General features: G+C 45.5%; 1 protein-coding gene across 1 annotated transcript; it reads left to right on the plus strand.

Annotated features, from left to right (window-relative positions):
* The first annotated feature begins 294 nt into the window (after positions 1 to 294).
* On the plus strand, positions 295 to 1,541 carry LOC119293067 (BAG family molecular chaperone regulator 6-like). Its single transcript, XM_037571659.1, has 2 exons — positions 295 to 349; positions 1,009 to 1,541. Exons 1-2 carry the CDS (start codon positions 295 to 297, stop codon positions 1,539 to 1,541), a joined length of 588 nt encoding a protein of 195 aa, XP_037427556.1.
* The last annotated feature ends 18,269 nt before the right edge of the window (positions 1,542 to 19,810 follow it).

Raw genomic sequence — 19,810 nt, forward strand, 5'->3', positions numbered from 1 at the left:
AATTTAAAAGATAAAAGAAAAAGAGCAAGAAGAAAGAAAAGAAGACAGAAAAAAAATAGAAAAAACGAAAAAGGAAAGAAAAATAAAAAATAAAAACGAAAATAAATATGAAAAGAAAAAACGGTTCAGGAACCTTCTAGAAGGTTCCCAAAACCGGAAAAAACCCGGTTAGAAACAGTCACAGAATGTTCCCAAAACCGGTGTATTTGGAACGCTTAACAGGCCAGCCCAGATGCGTCGCTCGCTTGATAGCCCCTGTGCGGAGCCCCGACTGTTTGCCGCAGAGAACGGCAAATGGGGTTTTCCGATACACAGACACTCTCCTACAACTGTGTGAAACACCGAAACAGTACGAGTAGCTAGGTTAGCCCACCTATTGGTTACCGAAACAGTATGAGTGATAAACAAATCCCACGGTGCACCGTTTGCGTGCTACGGAGTAGTCATTGGCTCTGGTGTCGATCCGCTAAATGAATGCAGCTTGAGAGTAACTCTAGCAGACCCCGCAAAAATTTGACCCGCAAAATGCGTTTGCAGGTCGAAAACATGCGCGGCCGATCAAATACCGCATCTAAACCTGCATAATTTGAAAAAACACTTTCGCGGAAGAAATTACACAAACATAATTCATCACATCACATACTACAGAGTTCATACATACTACATGATCAACAAATTAAGAATAGATCATACTACATGCTACGTTAACTAGTAGTAGAGGGGGTCAAATCTGACGATGGCGAGGTTGCGGCAAAATGGATGACACCGTGGAGGCCGAGTGACGCTCAATCCTCCTCGCCGAAGCTGCACATGTCGATGTACTTTGCCGCCTGCTCCGCGCGGATGCGGCGCCACTCCTCAGCCTTCTCGTTGGCGACGACCGCCTGCTGCCACCGGAGGGCTTCGAGCTTCTTGGCGTGGCACCGGAGGGCTTCTTACATTTACCTGATCATGCATCAGTGTCTCTCATCATATTTCACACCACTGAGAATACTCTGAACGATGCAGGGTCGCTGCTGATTAACACGAATGCTGAACCTGCCCTGCCTGTGGAATGTGCAAGCAACGGAGCACCAACTGAAAACGGTGGTGCCACTGCTGACTGCAAGGTGTCTTCGGAGAGCCATGGTGGCCTGCAAGAGGAGCAGGAAGATGATGGAGGGAAAGGAAGCGCTTCTGAGGCAACCGAGGGCAATGCCGCCATGCCGACAGAAACTCTAGCATGTGCAACAGCAGCAAATTCTGCAGCGCCTGTACTAGAAGCGGGCAAGCCGAAAGAAGGTGCTGAAGGAGCACCTCCAGAGGTAGAAGAAGCGGCCGAGGGCGGCGACGACGAGAAGAGCAAGGGCTTGGACGACGAGAACGAGAAGCTGAAGGAGATGCTGCAGAAGCTCCTCGCCTCCGGCAACGACCAGATGGGGGTCATCGCGGAGCTGAGCGACAAGGTGAGGTCGCTGGAGAGGAAGCTCGCGGTGCACAAGAGGAGGAGGAGGCCCAAGGTGAGAGTGCAGCAACGTCCACTGAAGAATGACCACACTTGATGGTTAAGTCTATGTATGTATGTATGTATGTATGTATGTATGTATGTGTCCGTATATGCTGCAATCAGCAACACCGAGGGGAACATTATATATACAGTTGCACGCAATATGGTTTTCCTCCTCTGGCGCTCCCATGGGCGGCAGGGGAGGAAACCCTAGCCGCCGCCGAACCGCGACCCTCTCCCGATCCCTCCCCTCGCCGCCGCCAGGGCGTGTCGGCGGGCGAAGCCTGCCCGGCATGGGCGGCGGCGGGGCTTTCTCTCCTTCTCGCGAGGCGGGATCGCCGTGGGGCGATTTACCCTGGCCGGAACGCGGCGTTGTGCGGGACGCGGCGACGCTGGGCTGCCACGGTGGCTGGCGTGGAGGGCTGCACGAGGCGGGCTGCGTGATGGCGGCGCCCGTCGGCGGGATCTGGCGCTCGTCGTTGGCGTTCGTCGTCGGCGGCAGCGGGACTGGCGCTCGCGCTGGTCGGGCGCGCCCCTCGTGGGGAGCCTCGGATCCATGGCGGCGCCCCTGGCTGGTGGTACGTGGCGTAGCTTCAGCGGGCGGCGCCGGCGTGGGCAGGTGGGCCACTTCCCTGGCCATGTGGATGGCGGGGCGGTGGTGGGCTTCGGCTGCGGCGACGGTTCTTCGCTGGATGTTGGTGGCCATGGTGATGTTCGTCCTCGACCCCGATCTACTCCGATCTGTATCGGATCCGGCCCTTGGTGGCTTCGGCCACCGTTCATGGGTGCTGGCCTTGCAGATCCGGTGGCTGGAAGGGTTCCGGGGGAATCTCTTGGCCGGTGCGGCGGCCACTCCGATGGCAGTGCCTTTGGGTGTTGCTTTCCTCGTTGGAGGCTTCGGAGAGGAACTCCTTTCTTCTACCCCTCCCAGGAGCTCAAGTGAAAATCTCAGACCCCCCTGTTCCAAGCAACGACGACACCAAGGTGGCGTGCTCCTTCCTGAAGGCGTTGCTCGGGGGCTGCTCAAGCGGCGGTGGAAGTGGTGGCGGTTCGGCGTCGACACATGCATTCTGGTCAGCTTCATCCTGGAGGTTGCGGCGACGTAGGCGACGCTCGTCTGGTGGAGCTAATGCCGATGGTCGAGGCATCGTCGGCAGTCTGCGCCATTAGGCTCGGGGTGCTCAGGGGGAAACCTCATATCTGGGTCTTCCGGATCGGATGATGATGGCGTTTTATCGCTTTCCCTTCTGGGGGCATCGTTTTGGAGCAAGTGCTGGCTGGAGGGATGGTGGAGCGGTGCTTCATCTCACACATTGATGGCGGCGGAGATCGATGGCATGGCGCTGTGGAGACTCGACGTCCGATGCGCGGAGATGGGCTCGCGCAGGAGGAGGTTGCTATCTGGCGTCATGGTGACGTCGATGGCAGAGTGGCCAGACAGGGTAGAAGCCTCAATATGATCTGAAGACCTGTGGAAGATGGCGGCGACGACACACGAGTGCGTCGGACCAGATTGTCCTGGTAGGTGGCTCGGCTGGGGAGTCCGAATGAGTTTCGGCTTCCGGCTTTTGATGTTAGGCTTAGGTGAGTGGTCTGGGTAGTAGCCCAGCTAGCACCCCTTCATCATATTGGATAGGAGTAGCGGCATATGTTGTCAAGATGGTGGATTCAGACACATTGTTGTAATACTTTGTACGGTTCTCGTGAATAATCAATAAAGTGGCCGTATGCATCTCCCAGATGCAGAGGCCGGGGGTCATCCTCCTTTAAAAAAAAAAAACGCAATATGGTTTTCGGTTTGCCGACTGCACAGAAAGTGACGCCTGTTGGCGTTAGGGGCTGGCCCAGTGAAAAGTCGTGCGCGATTCAGCGACAAAGTGGCACATAGAAATGAGACGTCCTCCATGACAAAAGAATTGAAATGAGGCCTCTCCTATATTCTTATCGAGAGACGTAGGGAAGCCTCTCATGAAGGTCACAACCTCGTTCTTTTGTATTATCTTTTACATTCTTCTCGTTTTGTCTAAAAAATGTTCTTTTCTTTGCTTTATGTTTTATTTATTTTATACTTTCAAATATTCTAAACAAATAATATATTAAAGGAAACATATTACAAAACACATTAGGAAACAAATCTTACATGTGTATAGAAAAATGCTTCTCATGTGTATGAAAAAATGGTTCTAAAAAATATATAATTTGTGTAAAAAAAGCTGATCATGCATTAAAAAATGTTAATCAAGCATTATAGAAGATGTTAAACAAGTACTTGAAACATGGTAATCAAGCATTTGCAAAATGCTAAATGTGCATATAAAAAATGTTGATCATGTATTAAAAAAAATGTTAATCTTGTATGTCAAAATTGTTAATCAATCATTTAAAAATATTAAATATTGACGGAAAAAATATTAAACATGTATTCAGAAAATTTAACATTTAACATTTTTCAATCCTTGTTTTACTTTTTAAAGAACATATGTAAAATATAATTTAATATATATATATATATATAGAATATTTGCAACTATAAACAAAAAATAAAATATGTAAAAATAAAAATGTTAAATAAACAGAAAAAAAAAACAAGGCAGTGGCCTGTGGCCTCCCATGGGCTGGGCCGGGCCATTTACGGACGTGGCTAACGTGAGTGTATCCTACGTTTCGCTACCAGCGAGACATAGTTGCGCCTTACACCTACAGGACTAGCCGACAACAAATGATTTCAGTATCGCTATTTTGTTAAATATTGATAAGTTAAGCTTGGCTGTTTCTCCTAACATAACAAAAATTCTCCTAAAAAAATACTAAACGGAAAACACTATAGGACTAACGTATTTATTGGCTGTTCTTTTTTATTTTGATGGTTTTCTAAGCACTTTCTTAAATTTAAAAATGTTTCCAAATTCATAAAAAGCTTCACCAATTTAAAATTGTTCAGGAGTTTTAAAACAAGCGTTCCCAAATTTGAAAAAAATATCCCAAATTTCAAAAAATAATTCATGGATTTGAAGATTGTTTTTTTTTAAACGTGATTTCTGAAACTGCTTTTGAATTTTGAAAAATGCTCATGAATTTCAAAGATTTTCATGTATTGATACTAGATCAACACCAGCTAAGGTGTTGTGGTGGGGGTGTTCTGGGGTGTAGTCTCGGTATATTATGTATGTCTTTCATTCACGCAATGATATATCAATGTCGTGTGTGGACTGGATTGCTATTGGCCTTTAGATTAGATCGAGACTAGAAGAGGTATTGTGGTGTGGTCTTGGACGGCCGTTCCATTGTGACTATGGCGACGACACACAAATGTCCTGGGGTGAGCTCACCAACCCTTCTTTTATTGTGGTTTTATGTGTGATTGTACTTTCATTATAAGTCTCCGTATTCTGATTCTTTGACTTAATTGACATGGTTACCGGCAAATGCCCACCATAGTTCACCTAAGACAACACGTACTATGTGAAGTTGATATTTTGGGCATAAATTCCCTGGTTTTCTATTCACTTACTATGTGTTGTTTGTTTAACCTATGTGTATAGCTTAACTAATTCCTTATTTTGGGCAAAAGTTGCAAATGCTGAGCAGTGCTCGAGCACTACTTCTACCTTTATTTGTGGCCATCCTTTATGTACCGACTGATGCCACTATCAGCATGCATGGACTTTGCTCTTATCGTCTTCCGCGCAGACCGACAACTTCATTAGGCTTTTGGCCAGTCAGGTCACCTCAACGCCTTTTGCCATTAATGGCACGACCACTTGGTGAAGGAAATATGACCTAGAGGCAATAATAAAGTTATTATTTATTTCCTTATTTCATGATAAATGTTTATTATTCATGCTAGAATTGTATTAACCGGAAACATGATACATGTGTGAATACATAGACAAACATATAGTCACTAGTATGCCTCTACTTGACTAGCTCATTAATCAAAGATGGTTATGTTTCCTAACCATAGACATGTGTTGTTATTTGATTAATGGGATCACATCATTAGGAGAATGATGTGATTGACATGACCCATTCCGTTAGCCTAGCACTTGATCGTTTAGTATATTGCTATTGTTTTCTTCATGACTTATACATGTTCCTGTAACTATGAGATTATGCAACTCCCGTTTACCAGAGGAACACTTTGGGTGCTACCAAACGTCACAACGTAACTGGGTGATTATAAAGGAGTACTACAGGTGTCTCCAAAGGTACATGTTGATTTGGCGTATTTTGAAATTAGGTTTTGTCACTCCAATTGTCGGAGAGGTATCTCTGGGCCCTCTCGGTAATGCACATCACTATAAGCCTTGCAAGCAATGTAGCTAATGAGTTAGTTACGGAATGATGCATTACGTAACGAGTAAAGAGACTTGCCAGTAACGAGATTGAACTAGGTATTGGATACCGACGATCGAATCTCGGGCAAGTAACATACCGATGATAAAGGGAACAACGTATGTTGTTATGCGGTTTGACCGATAAAGATCTTCGTAGAATATGTTGGAGCCAATATGAGCATCCAGGTTCCGCTATTGGTTATTGACCAAGAATAGTTCTAGGTCATGTCTACATAGTTCTCGAACCCATAGGGTCCGCACGCTTAAGGTTTCGATGACAGTTATATTATGAGTTTATGAGTTTTGATGTACCGAAGGAGTTCGGAATCCCGGATGAGATCGGGCACATGACGAGGAGTCTCGAAATGGTCAAGACGTAAAGATCGATATATTGGAAGACTATATTCGGAGTTCGGAAAGGTTCCGAGTGATTCGGGTATTTTTCGGAGTACCGGAGAGTTACGGGAATTCGCCGGGGAGTATATGGGCCTTATTGGGTCATACAGGAATAGAGGAGAGAGGCCAAAAGGAAGGAGTCCTGCGCCCCCTCTGGTCCGAATTGGACAAGGGGCGCAGCCCCCTTTTCCTTATTCCACTCCCCCTCTTTCCCCTTCTCCTACTCCAACAAGGGAGGTGGAATCCTACTAGGACTAGGGAGTCCTAGTAGGACTCCACAGTTGGCGCGCCCCCTCCTAGGGCCGGCCGCACCCCCTTTCTCCTTTATATACGGGGGCAGGGGGCACCCTATAGACACACAAGTTGATCTACGGATCGTTCCTTAGCCATGTGCGGTGCCCCCCTCCATCATATTCCACCTCGGTCATATCGTCGCAGAGTTTAGGCGAAGCCCTGTGCCGGCAGAGCATCATCATCGTCACCACGCCGTCGTGCTAACGGAACTCATCCCCGACACTTTGCTGGATCAGAGTCCGGGGATCGTCATCGAGCTGAACGTGTGCTGAACTCGGAGGTGCCGTACGTTCGGTACTTGGATCGGTCAGATCGTGAAGACGTACGACTATATCAACCGCGTTGTTATAACGCTTCCGCTAATGGTCTACGAGGGTATGTGGACAATACTCTCCCCTCTCGTTGCTATGCCATCACCATGATCTTGCGTGTGCGTAGGAATTTTTTTGAAATTACTACGTTCCCCATTACTTGGTAGCTGCTCATGCTATTTATGGGCATCCATGCAAGCGCCATCAGATCGTCCGTTGTCTTGTCATGCCATATCGGTCGATCGACATGGTGCTACGGGTGCTAGAGATGCTAGAGGCAGTGGTGGTGCAGCTGTTGTTCTGTTGTTTGAACCCCTAGGACTATGTTTAAGTTGAAATTTGTGTGATGTTTAACACTATGTTTAACTCTTGTTTGTGTCTTATTGAACTTGTGTGATGTTTTAAGTGGCATTGTATGTGAATTGTGTGATGTTTTATGGAACTTAGAGGCAGCCTTTGTGTGTATTCTAAGTGTTCAAAAGTATGTTGTTCTATGTTTATTTTAGTAGCAAGCATGCATGGGTACTAAATTGAAGGAATTTGACAGCCTTGAAGATAAGAATGGAGGCGTTTCCTAACGAAATGCCTCCGTGACAGTGAGCATTAGAAGCAGTTAATCATAAGAAACCACATCTGGTGCTCCGAGCATTTGAGGTGGTTCCGACAACCACCGATGGCATACAAAGTATTTGCAACATAGACATTGGGGCGATACGAGGAACCGCTGACGGACCTATACTAAAACCGCCTCCAAACACGTTTAGGTACTAGCAGGCCCCTTTACCAAATTAATTGGCATGTTTGATATTGTAAGATGTCAGGTATGTTTCTGATTTATATCGATTTATATTTTAGTGTGAATTAATTTCATATGTAAATGGGAATAAAAAAATGATTGTGCTGCAGCACCAGTAGTTCGCTCGGCTTTCACTCGTCCGTGCCCTGCATGGTGTGTGTCCTTTTTTTAGAGAAAAGGCTCGGCCGAGCCCAAGAAGGGCTCGAACCTAACCCGGCTTTGAATTAACAAAGCCATCAACCGGCCAGGAGATTACAAACATCACCTTACAAAGGAAGAACAAAATAAACAACAAAAGATACAAAGAGCTGTGCCAACATCTAATAGGCACCATCCACACTACAAGCAAGGATCTAATAAGACTAAGGCACAAAGCAGCTTGAAGACGAAGAAGCCCTCCAACCTGAGCAAGCCAGCAACAACAGGACCATGTCGACATGAAGCACTTAGCAGGTGCAAAGGCAATCTTGTCTGCTCCAAGGGCTCTAGCTGACACGGAGACAACCTCCTCCATCTTCGAAGAGAGCACCCTACCCCTCGCCCTGGTGAAGGAAATATGCCCTAGAGGCAATAATAAAGTTATTATTTATTTCCTTATTTCATGATAAATGTTTATTATTCATGCTAGAATTGTATTAACCGGAAACATAATACATGTGTGAATACATAGACAAACATAGTGTCACTAGTATGCCTCTACTTGACTAGCTTGTTTATCAAAGATGGTTATGTTTCCTAGCCATGGACAAAAGAGTTGTCATTTGATTAATGGGATCACATCATTAGGAGAATGATGTGATTGACATGACCCATTCCGTTAGCCTAGCACTTGATCGTTTAGTATATTGCTATTGCTTTCTTCATGACTTATACATGTTCCTGTAACTATGAGAATTATGCAACTCCCGTTTACTGGAGGAACACTTTGGGTACTACCAAACGTCACAACATAACTGGGTGATTATAAAGGAGTACTACAGGTGTCTCCGAAGGTACATGTTGAGTTGGCGTATTTCGAGATTATGTTTTGTCACTCCGATTGTCGGAGAGGTATCTCTGGGCCCTCTCGGTAATGCACATCTTTATAAGCCTTGCAAGCAATGTGACCAAATGAGTTGGTTACGGAATGATGCATTACGGAACGAGTAAAGAGACTTGCCAGTAACGAGATTGAACTAGGTATTGGATACCGACGATCAAATCTCGGGCAAGTAACATACCGATGACAAAGGGAACAACGTATGTTGTTATACCGTGCCTCCTCCCCCCTGGCTCTTTTATATACGGGGGCGGGGGGGGCACCCTAGACACACAAGTTGATCTACGGATCGTTCCTTAGCCGTGTGCGGTGCCCCCCTCCACCATATTCCACCTCGGTCATATCGTCGCGAAGCTTAGGCGAAGCCCTGCGCCGGTAGAACATCATCATCGTCACCACGCCGTCGTGCTGATAGAACTCATCCCCGAAGCTTTGCTGGATCGGAGCCCGGGGATCTTCATCGAGCTGAACGTGTGCTGAACTCGGAGGTGCCGTACGTTCGGTGCTTGGATCGGTCGGATCGTGAAGACGTACGACTACATCAACCGCGTTGTGCTAACGCTTCCGCTTACGGTCTACGAGGGTACGTGGACGAACACTCTCCCCTCTCGTTGCTATATCATCACCATGATCTTGCATGTGCGTAGGAATTTTTTTGAAATTACTACGTTTCCCAACAGTGACATCCGAGCCTGGTTTTATGCGTTGATGTTATATGCACAAGTAGAAGACAAGTGAGTTGTGGGCGATACAAGTCATACTGCTTACCAGCATGTCATACTTTGGTTCAGCGGTATTGTGAGATGAAGCGGCCCGGACCGACATTACGTGTACGCTTACGCGAGACTGGTTTCACCGTTGCGAGCACCCGTGCTTAAAGGTGGCTGGCGGGTGTCTGTCTCTCTCACTTTAGCTGAATCGAGTGTGGCTACGCCCGATCCTTGCGAAGGTTAAAAAAGCACCAACTTGACGAACTATCGTTGTGGTTTTTATGCATAGGTAAGAACGATTCTTGCTAAGCCCGTAGCAGCCACGTAAAATTTGCAACAACAAAGTAGAGGACATCTAACTTGTTTTTGCAGGGCATGTTGTGATGTGATATGGTCAAGACGTGATGCTATATTTTATTGTATGAGATGATCATGTTTTGTAACCGAAGTTATCGGCAACTGGCAGGAGCCATATGGTTGTCGCTTTATTGTATGAAATGCAAACGCCCTGTAATTGCTTTACTTTATCACTAAGCGGTAGCGATAGTCGTAGAAGCAATAGATGGCGTAACGACAACGATGCTACGATGGAGATCAAGGTGTCGCGCCGGTGACGATGGTGATCACGACGGTGCTTCGAAGATGGAGATCACAAGCACAAGATGATGATGGCCATATCATATCACTTATATTGATTGCATGTGATGTTTATCCTTTATGCATCTTATCTTGCTTTGATTGACGGTAGCATTTTAAGATGATCTCTCATTAATTATCAAGAAGTGTTCTCCCTAAGTATGCACCGTTGCGAAAGTTCTTCGTGCTGAGACACCACGTGATGATCGGGTGTGATAGGCTCTACGTTCAAATACAACGGGTGCAAAACAGTTGCACACACGGAATACTCAGGTTAAACTTGACGAGCCTAGCATATACAGATATGGCCTCGGAACACGGAGACCGAAAGGTCGAGCGTGAATCATATAGTAGATATGATCAACATAATGATGTTCACCATTGAAACTACTCCATCTCACGTGATGATCGGACATGGTTTAGTTGATATGGATCACGTAATCACTTAGAGGATTAGAGGGATGTCTATCTAAGTGGGAGTTCTTAAGTAATATGATTAATTGAACTTGAATTTATCATGAACTTAGTGTTGGGGAACGTAGCAGAAATTCAAAATTTTCCTACGTGTCACCAAGATCTATCTATGGAGAAACCAGCTACGAGTAGAAGGAGGAGGAGAGTGCATCTACATACCCTTGTAGATCGCTAAGCGGAAGCGTTCAAGTGAACGGGGTTGATGGAGTCGTACTCGTCGTGATTCAGATCACCGATGATCAAGTGCCGAATGGACGGCACCTCCGCGTTCAACACACGTACAACCCGGTGACGTCTCCCACGCCTTGATCCAGCAAGGAGAGAGGGAGAGGTTGAGGAAGACTCCATCCAGCAGCAGCACAACGGCGTGGTGGTGATGGAGGAGCGTGGCAATCCCGCAGGGCTTCGCCAAGCACCATGGGAGAAGAGGAGGAGGGAGAGGGCAGGGCTGCACCAACCAGAGATCAAATCGCGTGTTATGGGCAGCCCCATGCCTCAATATATATAGGGGGGAAGGGGGCTGCGCCCCCTTTAGGGTTTTCCCACCCCCTAGGGGCGGCGGCCAGCCCTAGATGGGTTTTGGGGTGCGGCCAAGAAGGGGGGAGGAGTCCATCCTCCCCAAGGCACCTCGGAGGTGCCTTCCCCTTCGAGGACTCTTCCCTCTAGGGTTCCCTACGCGCATGGGCCTCTTGGGGCTGGTGCCCTTGGCCCATGTAGGCCAAGGCGCACCCCCCACAGCCCATGTGGCCCCCCGGGGCAGGTGGCCCCACCCGGTGGGCCCCCGGGACCCTTCCGGTGGTCCCGGTACAATACCGATGACCCCGAAACTTGTCCCGATGGCCGAAACAGGACTTCCTATATATAAATCTTTACCTCCGGACCATTCCGGAACTCCTCGTGACGTCCGGGATCTCATCCGGGACTCCGAACAACATTTGGTAACCACATACAAGCTTCCTTTATAACCCTAGCGTCATCGAACCTTAAGTGTGTAGACCCTACGGGTTCGGGAGACATGCAGACATGACCGAGACGTTCTCCAGTCAATAACCAACAGCGGGATCTGGATACCCATGTTGGCTCCCACATGTTCCATGATGATCTCATCGGATGAACCACGATGTCAAGGACTCAATCGATCCCGTATTCAATTCCCTTTGTCTAGCGGTATTTTACTTGCCCGAGATTCGATCGTCGGTATACCGATACCTTGTTCAATCTCGTTACCGGCAAGTCACTTTACTCGTTCCGTAACACATCATCCCGTGATCAACTCCTTGTTCACATTGCGCATATGATGATGTCTTACTGAGTGGGCCCAGAGATACCTCTCCGTTTACACGGAGTGACAAATCCCAGTCTCGATCCGCATAAAACAATAGATACTTTCGGAGATACCTGTAGTGCACCTTTATAGTCACCCAGTTACGTTGTGACGTTTGATACACCCAAAGCACTCCTACGGTATCCAGGAGTTACACGATCTCATGGTCAAAGGAAGAGATACTTGACATTGGCAAAGCTCTAGCAAACGAACTACACGATCTTTGTGCTATGCTTAGGATTGGGTCTTGTCCATCACATCATTCTCCTAATGAAGTGATCCCGTCATCAACGACATCCAATGTCCATAGCCAGGAAACCATGACTATCTGTTGATCACAACGAGCTAGTCAACTAGAGGCTCACTAGGGACATATTGTGGTCTATGTATTCACATGTGTATTACGATTTCCGGATAATACAGTTAAAGCATGAATAAAAGACTATTATCATGAACAAAGAAATATAATAATAACTTATTTATTATTGCCTCTAGGGCATATTTCCAACAGTCTCCCACTTGCACTAGAGTCAATAATCTAGTTCACATCGCCATGTGATTAACACTCACAGGTCACATCGCCATGTGACTAATACCCAAGAGTTTACTAGAGTCAGTAGTCTAGTTCACATCACTATGTGATTAACAGTCAATGAGTTTTATGTTTGATCATGTTGCTTGTGAGAGAGGTTTTAGTCAACGGGTTTGAACCTTTCAGATCCGTGTGTGCTTTACAAATCTCTATGTCATCTCCTAGATGCAGCTACCACGCTCTATTTGGAGCTAATCCAAATAACTGTTCTACTTGGAGCTATTCTAAATTGTTGCTCCAATTATATGTATCCGGTATCTCTACTCAGAGCTATCCGGATAGGTGTCAAGCTTGCATCGTCGTAACTTTTACGACGAACTCTTTTACCACCTCCATAATCAAGAAAATTCCTTAGTCCACTAGTTACTAAGGATAACTTTGACCGCTGTCCTGTGAGCCATTCTTGGATCACTCTTGTACCCCTTGACTGACTCATGGCAAGGCACACTTCAGGTGCGGTACACAGCATAGCATACTGAAGAGCCTACGTCTTAAGCATAGGGGACGACCTTCGTCCTTTCTCTCTATTCTGCCGTGGTCGAGCTTTAAGTCTTAACTTCGTACCTTACAACTCAGGCAAAACTCCTTCTTTGACTGGTCCATCTTGAACACCTTCAAGATCATGTCAAGGTATGTGCTCATTTGAAAGTATTATTAAGCATTTTGATCTATCCTTATAGATCTTGATGCTCAATGTTCAAGCAGCTTAATCCAGGCTTTCCATTGAAAGACACTTTCAAAATAACCTTATATGCTTTCCAGAAATTCTACGTCATTTCTGATCATCAATATGTCAACAACATATCTCATCAGAAATTCTATAGTGCTCCCACTCACTTCTTTGGAAATACAAGTTTCTCATAAACTTTGTATATACCAAAATCTTTGATCATCATCAAAGCATACATTCCAACTCCGAGATGCTCACTCCAGTCCTTAGAAGGATCGCTGGTGCTAGCATACCTTTTAGCATCCTTAGGATCGACAAAACTTTTCTGATTGTATTGCATACAACCTTTCCTTACGAAAACTAGTAAGGAAACTCGTTTTGACATCCATCTGCCAGATTTCATAAATACAGCTAATGCTAACATGAATCCGACGGACTTTAAGCATCGCTACGGATGAGAAAATCTCATCGTAGTCAACTCCTTGAACTTGTCGGAAAACATCTTAACAACAAGTCGAGCTTTCTTAATGGTGACATTTACCATCATTGTCCGTCTTCCTTTTGAAAAGATCCATTTATCTCAATGAATTGCCGATCTTCGGGCAAGTCCATCAAAGTCCATGCTTTGTTCTGATATATGGATACTATCTCGGATTTCATGGCTTCTAACCATTTGTCGGAATTTGGGCCCACCATCGCTTCTCCATAGCTCGTAGGTTCATTGTTGTCTAGCAACATGACCTTCAAGACAGGATTACGTACCACTCTGAAGTAGTACGCATCCTTGTCATCCCACGAGGTTTGGTAGTGACTTGATCCGAAGTTTCATGATCAATATCATAAGCTTCCACTTCAATTGGTGTAGGTGCCACAGGAACAACTTCCTGTGCCCTGCTACACACTTGTTGAAGAGACGGTTCAATAACCTCATCAAGTCTCCACCATCCTCCCACTCAATTCTTTCGAGAGAAACTTTTCCTCGAGAAAGGACCCGATTCTAGAAACAATCCATATTGCTTTCGGATCTGAATTAGGAGGTATACCCAACTGTTTTGGGTTTCCTATGAAGATGCATTTTATCCGCTTTGGGTTCGAGCTTATCAACCTGAAACTTTTCCACATAAGCGTCGCAGCCCCAAACCTTTAAGAAACGACAACTTAGGTTTCTCTAAACCACAATTCATACGGTGTCATCTCAACGGAATTACGTGGTGCCCTATTTAAAGTGAATGTGGTTGTCTCTAATGCCTAACCCATAAATGATAGTGGTAATTCGATAAGAGACATCATGGTACGCACCATATCCAATAGGGTGCAACTATGATGTTCGGACACACCATCAAACTATGGTGTTCCAGGCGGTATTAATTGTGAAACAATTTCCACAATGTCTTAATTGTGTGCCAAAACTCGTAACTCAGATATTCATCTCTATGATCGTATCATAGACATTTTATCCTCTTGTCACAATGATCTTCTACTTCACTCTGAAATTACTTGAACCATTCAATAATTCAGACTTGTGTTTCATCAAGTAAATATTCTCAACATCTACTCGAATCATCTGTGAAGTAAGAACATAACGATATTCACTGCATGCCTCAGCACTTATTGGACTGCACACATCAAAATGTGTTACTTCCAACAAGTTGCTATCTTGTTCCATCTTATTGAAACCAAGGCTTTTCAGTCATCTTGCCTGTGTGGTATGATTTGCATATCTCAAGTGATCCAAAATCAAGTGAGTCCAAACGGTCCATTTGCATGGAGTTTCTTCATGCATATACACCAATAGACATGGTTCGCATGTCTCACACTTTTCAAAAACGAGTGAGTCCAAAGATCCATCAACATGGAGCTTCTTCATGCGTTTTATACCATTATGACTTACATGGCAGTGCCACAAGTAAGTGGTACTATCATTACTATCTTATATCTTTTGGCATGAAAATATGTATCACTACGATCGAGATTCAATAAACCATTCCTTTAGGTGCAAGACCATTGAAGGTTTTATTCAAATAAATAGAGTAACCATTATTCTCCTTAAATGAATAACCGTGTCGCGATAGACATAATCCAATCATGTCTATGCTCAACGCAAGCACCAAATGACAATTATTCAGGTTTAATACTAATCTTGATGGTAGAGGGAGCGTGCGATGCTTGATCATATCAAGCTTGGAAAAACTTCCAACACATATCGTCAGCTCACCTTTAGCTAGTCTCCGTTTATTCCGTAGCTTTTATTTCGAGTTACTAACACTTAGCAACCGAACCGGTATCTAATACCCTGGTGCTACTAGGAGTACTAGTAAAGTACACATTAACATAATGTATATCCAATATACTTCTATCGACCTTGCCAGCCTTCTCATCTACCAAGTATCTAGGGTAATCCTGCTCCAGTGGTTGTTCCCCTTATTACAGAAGCACTTAGTCTCGGGTTTGGGTTCAACCTCGGGTTTCTTCATTGGTGCAGCAGCTGATTTGCCGTTTCATGAAGTATCCCTTGACGCCCTTGCCCTTCTTTGAAACTAGTGGTTTCATCAACCATCAACAATTGATACTCCTTCTTGATTTCTACTTTCGCGACGTCAAACAACGCGAATACCTCAAGGATCATCATCTCTATCCTTGATATGTTATAGTTCATCACGAAGCTCTAGCAGCTTGGTGGCAATGACTTTGGGGAAACATCACTATCTCATCTGGAAGATCAACTCCCACTCGATTCAAGTGATTGTTGTACTCAGACAATCTGAGCACAAGCTCAACGATTGGGCTTTTCTCCCTTAGTTTGCAGGCTAAGAAAATCGTCGGAGGTCTTATACCTCTTGACATGGGCACGAGCCTGAAATCCCAATTTCAGCCCTCGAAACATCTCATATGTTCCGTGACGTTTCGAAAATGTCTTTGGTGCCTCTACTTAAACCATTTAACTGAACTATCACGTAGTTATCAAAACGTGTATGTTCGATGTTCGAAACATCCACAAACGATGTTGGGGTTCAGCACACTGAGCGGTGCATTAAGGACATAAGCTTTCTACTGATCGCATAATCGCTACTATCAACTTTCAACTATATTTTCTCTAGGAACATATCTAAAACAGTAGAACTAAAGCGCGAGCTACGACATAATTTGCAAAAAGGTCTTTTTGACTATGTTCAAGATAATTAAGTTCATCTTATGAACTCCCACTCAGATAGACATCCCTCTGGTCATCTAAGTGATCACATGATCCGAGTCAACTAGGCCGTGTCCGATCATCACGTGAGACGGACTAGTCATCATCGGTGAACATCTTCATGTTGATCGTATCTACTATACGACTCATGCTCGACCTTTCGGTCTCCGTGTTCCGAGGCCATGTCTGCACATGCTAGGCTCGTCAAGTTAACCCTAAGTGTTTTCGCTGTGTAAAACTGTCTTACACCCGTTGTATGTGAATGTAAGAATCCATCACACCCGATCATCACATGGTGCTTAGAAGCGACGGACTGTAGCAACGGTGCACAGTTAGGGGGGAACACTTCTTGAAATTTTGTAAGGGATCATCTTATTTACTACCGTCGTCCTAAGTAAACAAGATGCATAAACATGATAAACATCACATGCAATCAAATAGTGACATGATATGGCCAATATCATTTTGCTCCTTTTGATCTTCATCTTAGGGGCTCCATGATCATCATCGTCACCGGCACGACACCATGATCTCCATCATCATGATCTCCATCATTGTGTCTTCATGAAGTTGTCACGCCAACGACTACTTCTACTTCTATGACTAACGCGTTTAGCAATAAAGTAAAGTAGTTTACATGGCGTTCTTCAATGACACGCAGGTCATACAAAAAAATAAAGACAACTCCTATGGCTCCTGCCGGTTGTCATACTCATCGACATGCAAGTCGTGAATCCTATTACAAGAACATGATCAATCTCATACATCACATATATCATTCATCACATCCTTTTGGCCATATCACATCACATAGCATACCCTGCAAAAACAAGTTAGACGTCCTCTAATTGTTGTTTGCATGTTTTACGTGGCTGCTATGGGTTTCTAGCAAGAACGTTTCTTACCTACGCAAAACCACAACGTGACATGCCAATTGCTATTTACCCTTCATAAGGACCCTTTTCATCGAATCCATTCTGACTAAAGTGGGAGAGACTGGCACCCGCTAGCCACCTTATGCACCAAGTGCATGTCAATCGGTGGAACCTGTCTCACGTAAGAGTACGTGTAAGGTCGGTCCGGGCCGCTTCATCCCACAATACCGTCGAAACAAGATTGGACTAGTAACGGTAAGCATATTGTACAACATCAACGCCCACAACTACTTTGTGTTCTACTCGTGCAAAGAATCTACGCAATAGACCTAGCTCTGATACCACTGTTGGGGAACGTAGCAGAAATTCAAAATTTTCCTACGTGTCACCAAGATCTATCTATGGAGAAACCAGCTACGAGTAGAAGGAGGAGGAGAGTGCATCTACATACCCTTGTAGATCGCTAAGCGGAAGCATTCAAGTGAACGGGGTTGATGGAGTCGTACTCGTCGTGATTCAGATCACCGATGATCAAGTGCCGAACGGACGGCACCTACGCGTTCAACACACGTACAGCCCGGTGACGTCTCCCACGCCTTGATCCAGCAAGGAGAGAGGGAGAGGTTGAGGAAGACTCCATCCAACAGCAGCACAACGGCGTGGTGGTGATGGAGGAGCGTGGAAATCCCGCAGGGCTTCGCCAAGCACCATGGGAGAAGAGGAGGAGGGAGAGGGGCAGGGCTGCACCAACCAGAGATCAAATCGCGTGTTATGGGCAGCCCCATGCCTCAATATATATAGGGGGGAAGGGGGCTGCGCCCCCTTTAGGGTTTTCCCACCCCCTAGGGGCGGCGGCCAGCCCTAGATGGGTTTTGGGGTGCGGCCAAGAAGGGGGGAGGAGTCCATCCTCCCCAAGGCACCTCGGAGGTGCCTTCCCCTTCGAGGACTCTTCCCTCTAGGGTTCCCTAGGCGCATGGGCCTCTTGGGGCTGGTGCCCTTGGCCCATGTAGGCCAAGGCGCACCCCCCACAGCCCATGTGGCCCCCGGGGCAGGTGGCCCCACCCGGTGGGCCCCCGGGACCCTTACGGTGGTCCCGGTACAATACCGATGACCCCGAAACTTGTCCCGATGGCCGAAACAGGACTTCCTATATATAAATCTTTACCTCCGAACCATCCCGGAACTCCTCGTGACGTCCGAGATCTCATCCGGGACTCCGAACAACATTCGGTAACCACATACAAGCTTCCTTTATTACCCTAGCGTCATCGAACCTTAAGTGTGTAGACCCTACGGGTTCGGGAGACATGCAGACATGACCGAGACGTTCTCCGGTTAATAACCAACAGCGGGATCTGGATACCCATGTTGGCTCCCACATGTTCCACGATGATCTCATCGGATGAACCACGATGTCAAGGACTCAATCGATCCCGTATTCAATTCCCTTTGTCTAGCGGTATTTTACTTGCCCGAGATTCGATCGTCGGTATACCGATACCTTGTTCAATCTCGTTACCGGCAAGTCACTTTACTCGTTCCGTAACACATCATCCCGTGATCAACTCCTTGGTCACATTGCGCATATGATGATGTCTTACTGAGTGGGCCCAGAGATACCTCTCCGTTTACACGGAGTGACAAATCCCAGTCTCGATCCGCATAAAACAATAGATACTTTCGGAGATACCTGTAGTGCACCTTTATAGTCACCCAGTTACGTTGTGACGTTTGATACACCCAAAGCACTCCTACGGTATCCAGGAGTTACACGATTTCATGGTCAAAGGAAGAGATACTTGACATTGGCAAAGCTCTAGCAAACGAACTACACGATCTTTGTGCTATGCTTAGGATTGGGTCTTGTCCATCACATCATTCTCCTAATGAAGTGATCCCGTCATCAACGACATCCAATGTCCATAGCCAGGAAACCATGACTATCTGTTGATCACAACGAGCTAGTCAACTAGAGGCTCACTAGGGACATATTGTGGTCTATGTATTCACACGTGTATTACGATTTCCGGATAATACAGTTAAAGCATGAATAAAAGACTATTATCATGAACAAAGAAATATAATAATAACTTATTTATTATTGCCTCTAGGGCATATTTCCAACACTTAGTCCTGGTAGTATTTTGCAAATTGTGCTATAGATCAATAGCTCGCGTTGTTGCTTCCCTATGTTTTTGCTTCCCTATGTTTTTATATGTGTTCCTAGAGAAAACTATGTTGAAAAATGTTAGTAGCAATGATGCGGACTTGGTCCGTGATCTGAGGTTTATCCTCATTGCTGCACAGAAGAATTATGTCCTTGATGCACCGCTAGGTGACATACCTATTGCAGGAGCAGATGTAGACGTTATGAACGTTTGGCTAGCTCAATATGATGACTACTTGATAGTTAATGCACCATACTTAACGGCTTAGAATCGGGACTTCAAAGATGTTTTGAACATCATGGACCATATGAGATGTTCCAGGAATTGAAGTTAATATTTCAAGCAAATACCCGAGTTGAGAGATATGAAGTCTCCAACAAGTTCTATTGCTAAAAGATGGAGGAGAATCGCTCAACTAGTGAGCATGTGCTCAGATTGTCTGAGTACTTCAATCGCTTGAATCAAGTGGGAGTTAATCTTCCAGATAAGATAGTGATTGACAGAATTCTCTA

Source organism: Triticum dicoccoides, chromosome 4B (assembly GCF_002162155.2).
Source record: "Triticum dicoccoides isolate Atlit2015 ecotype Zavitan chromosome 4B, WEW_v2.0, whole genome shotgun sequence".
In the NCBI taxonomy this organism is placed as follows: Eukaryota; Viridiplantae; Streptophyta; class Magnoliopsida; order Poales; family Poaceae; genus Triticum; species Triticum dicoccoides.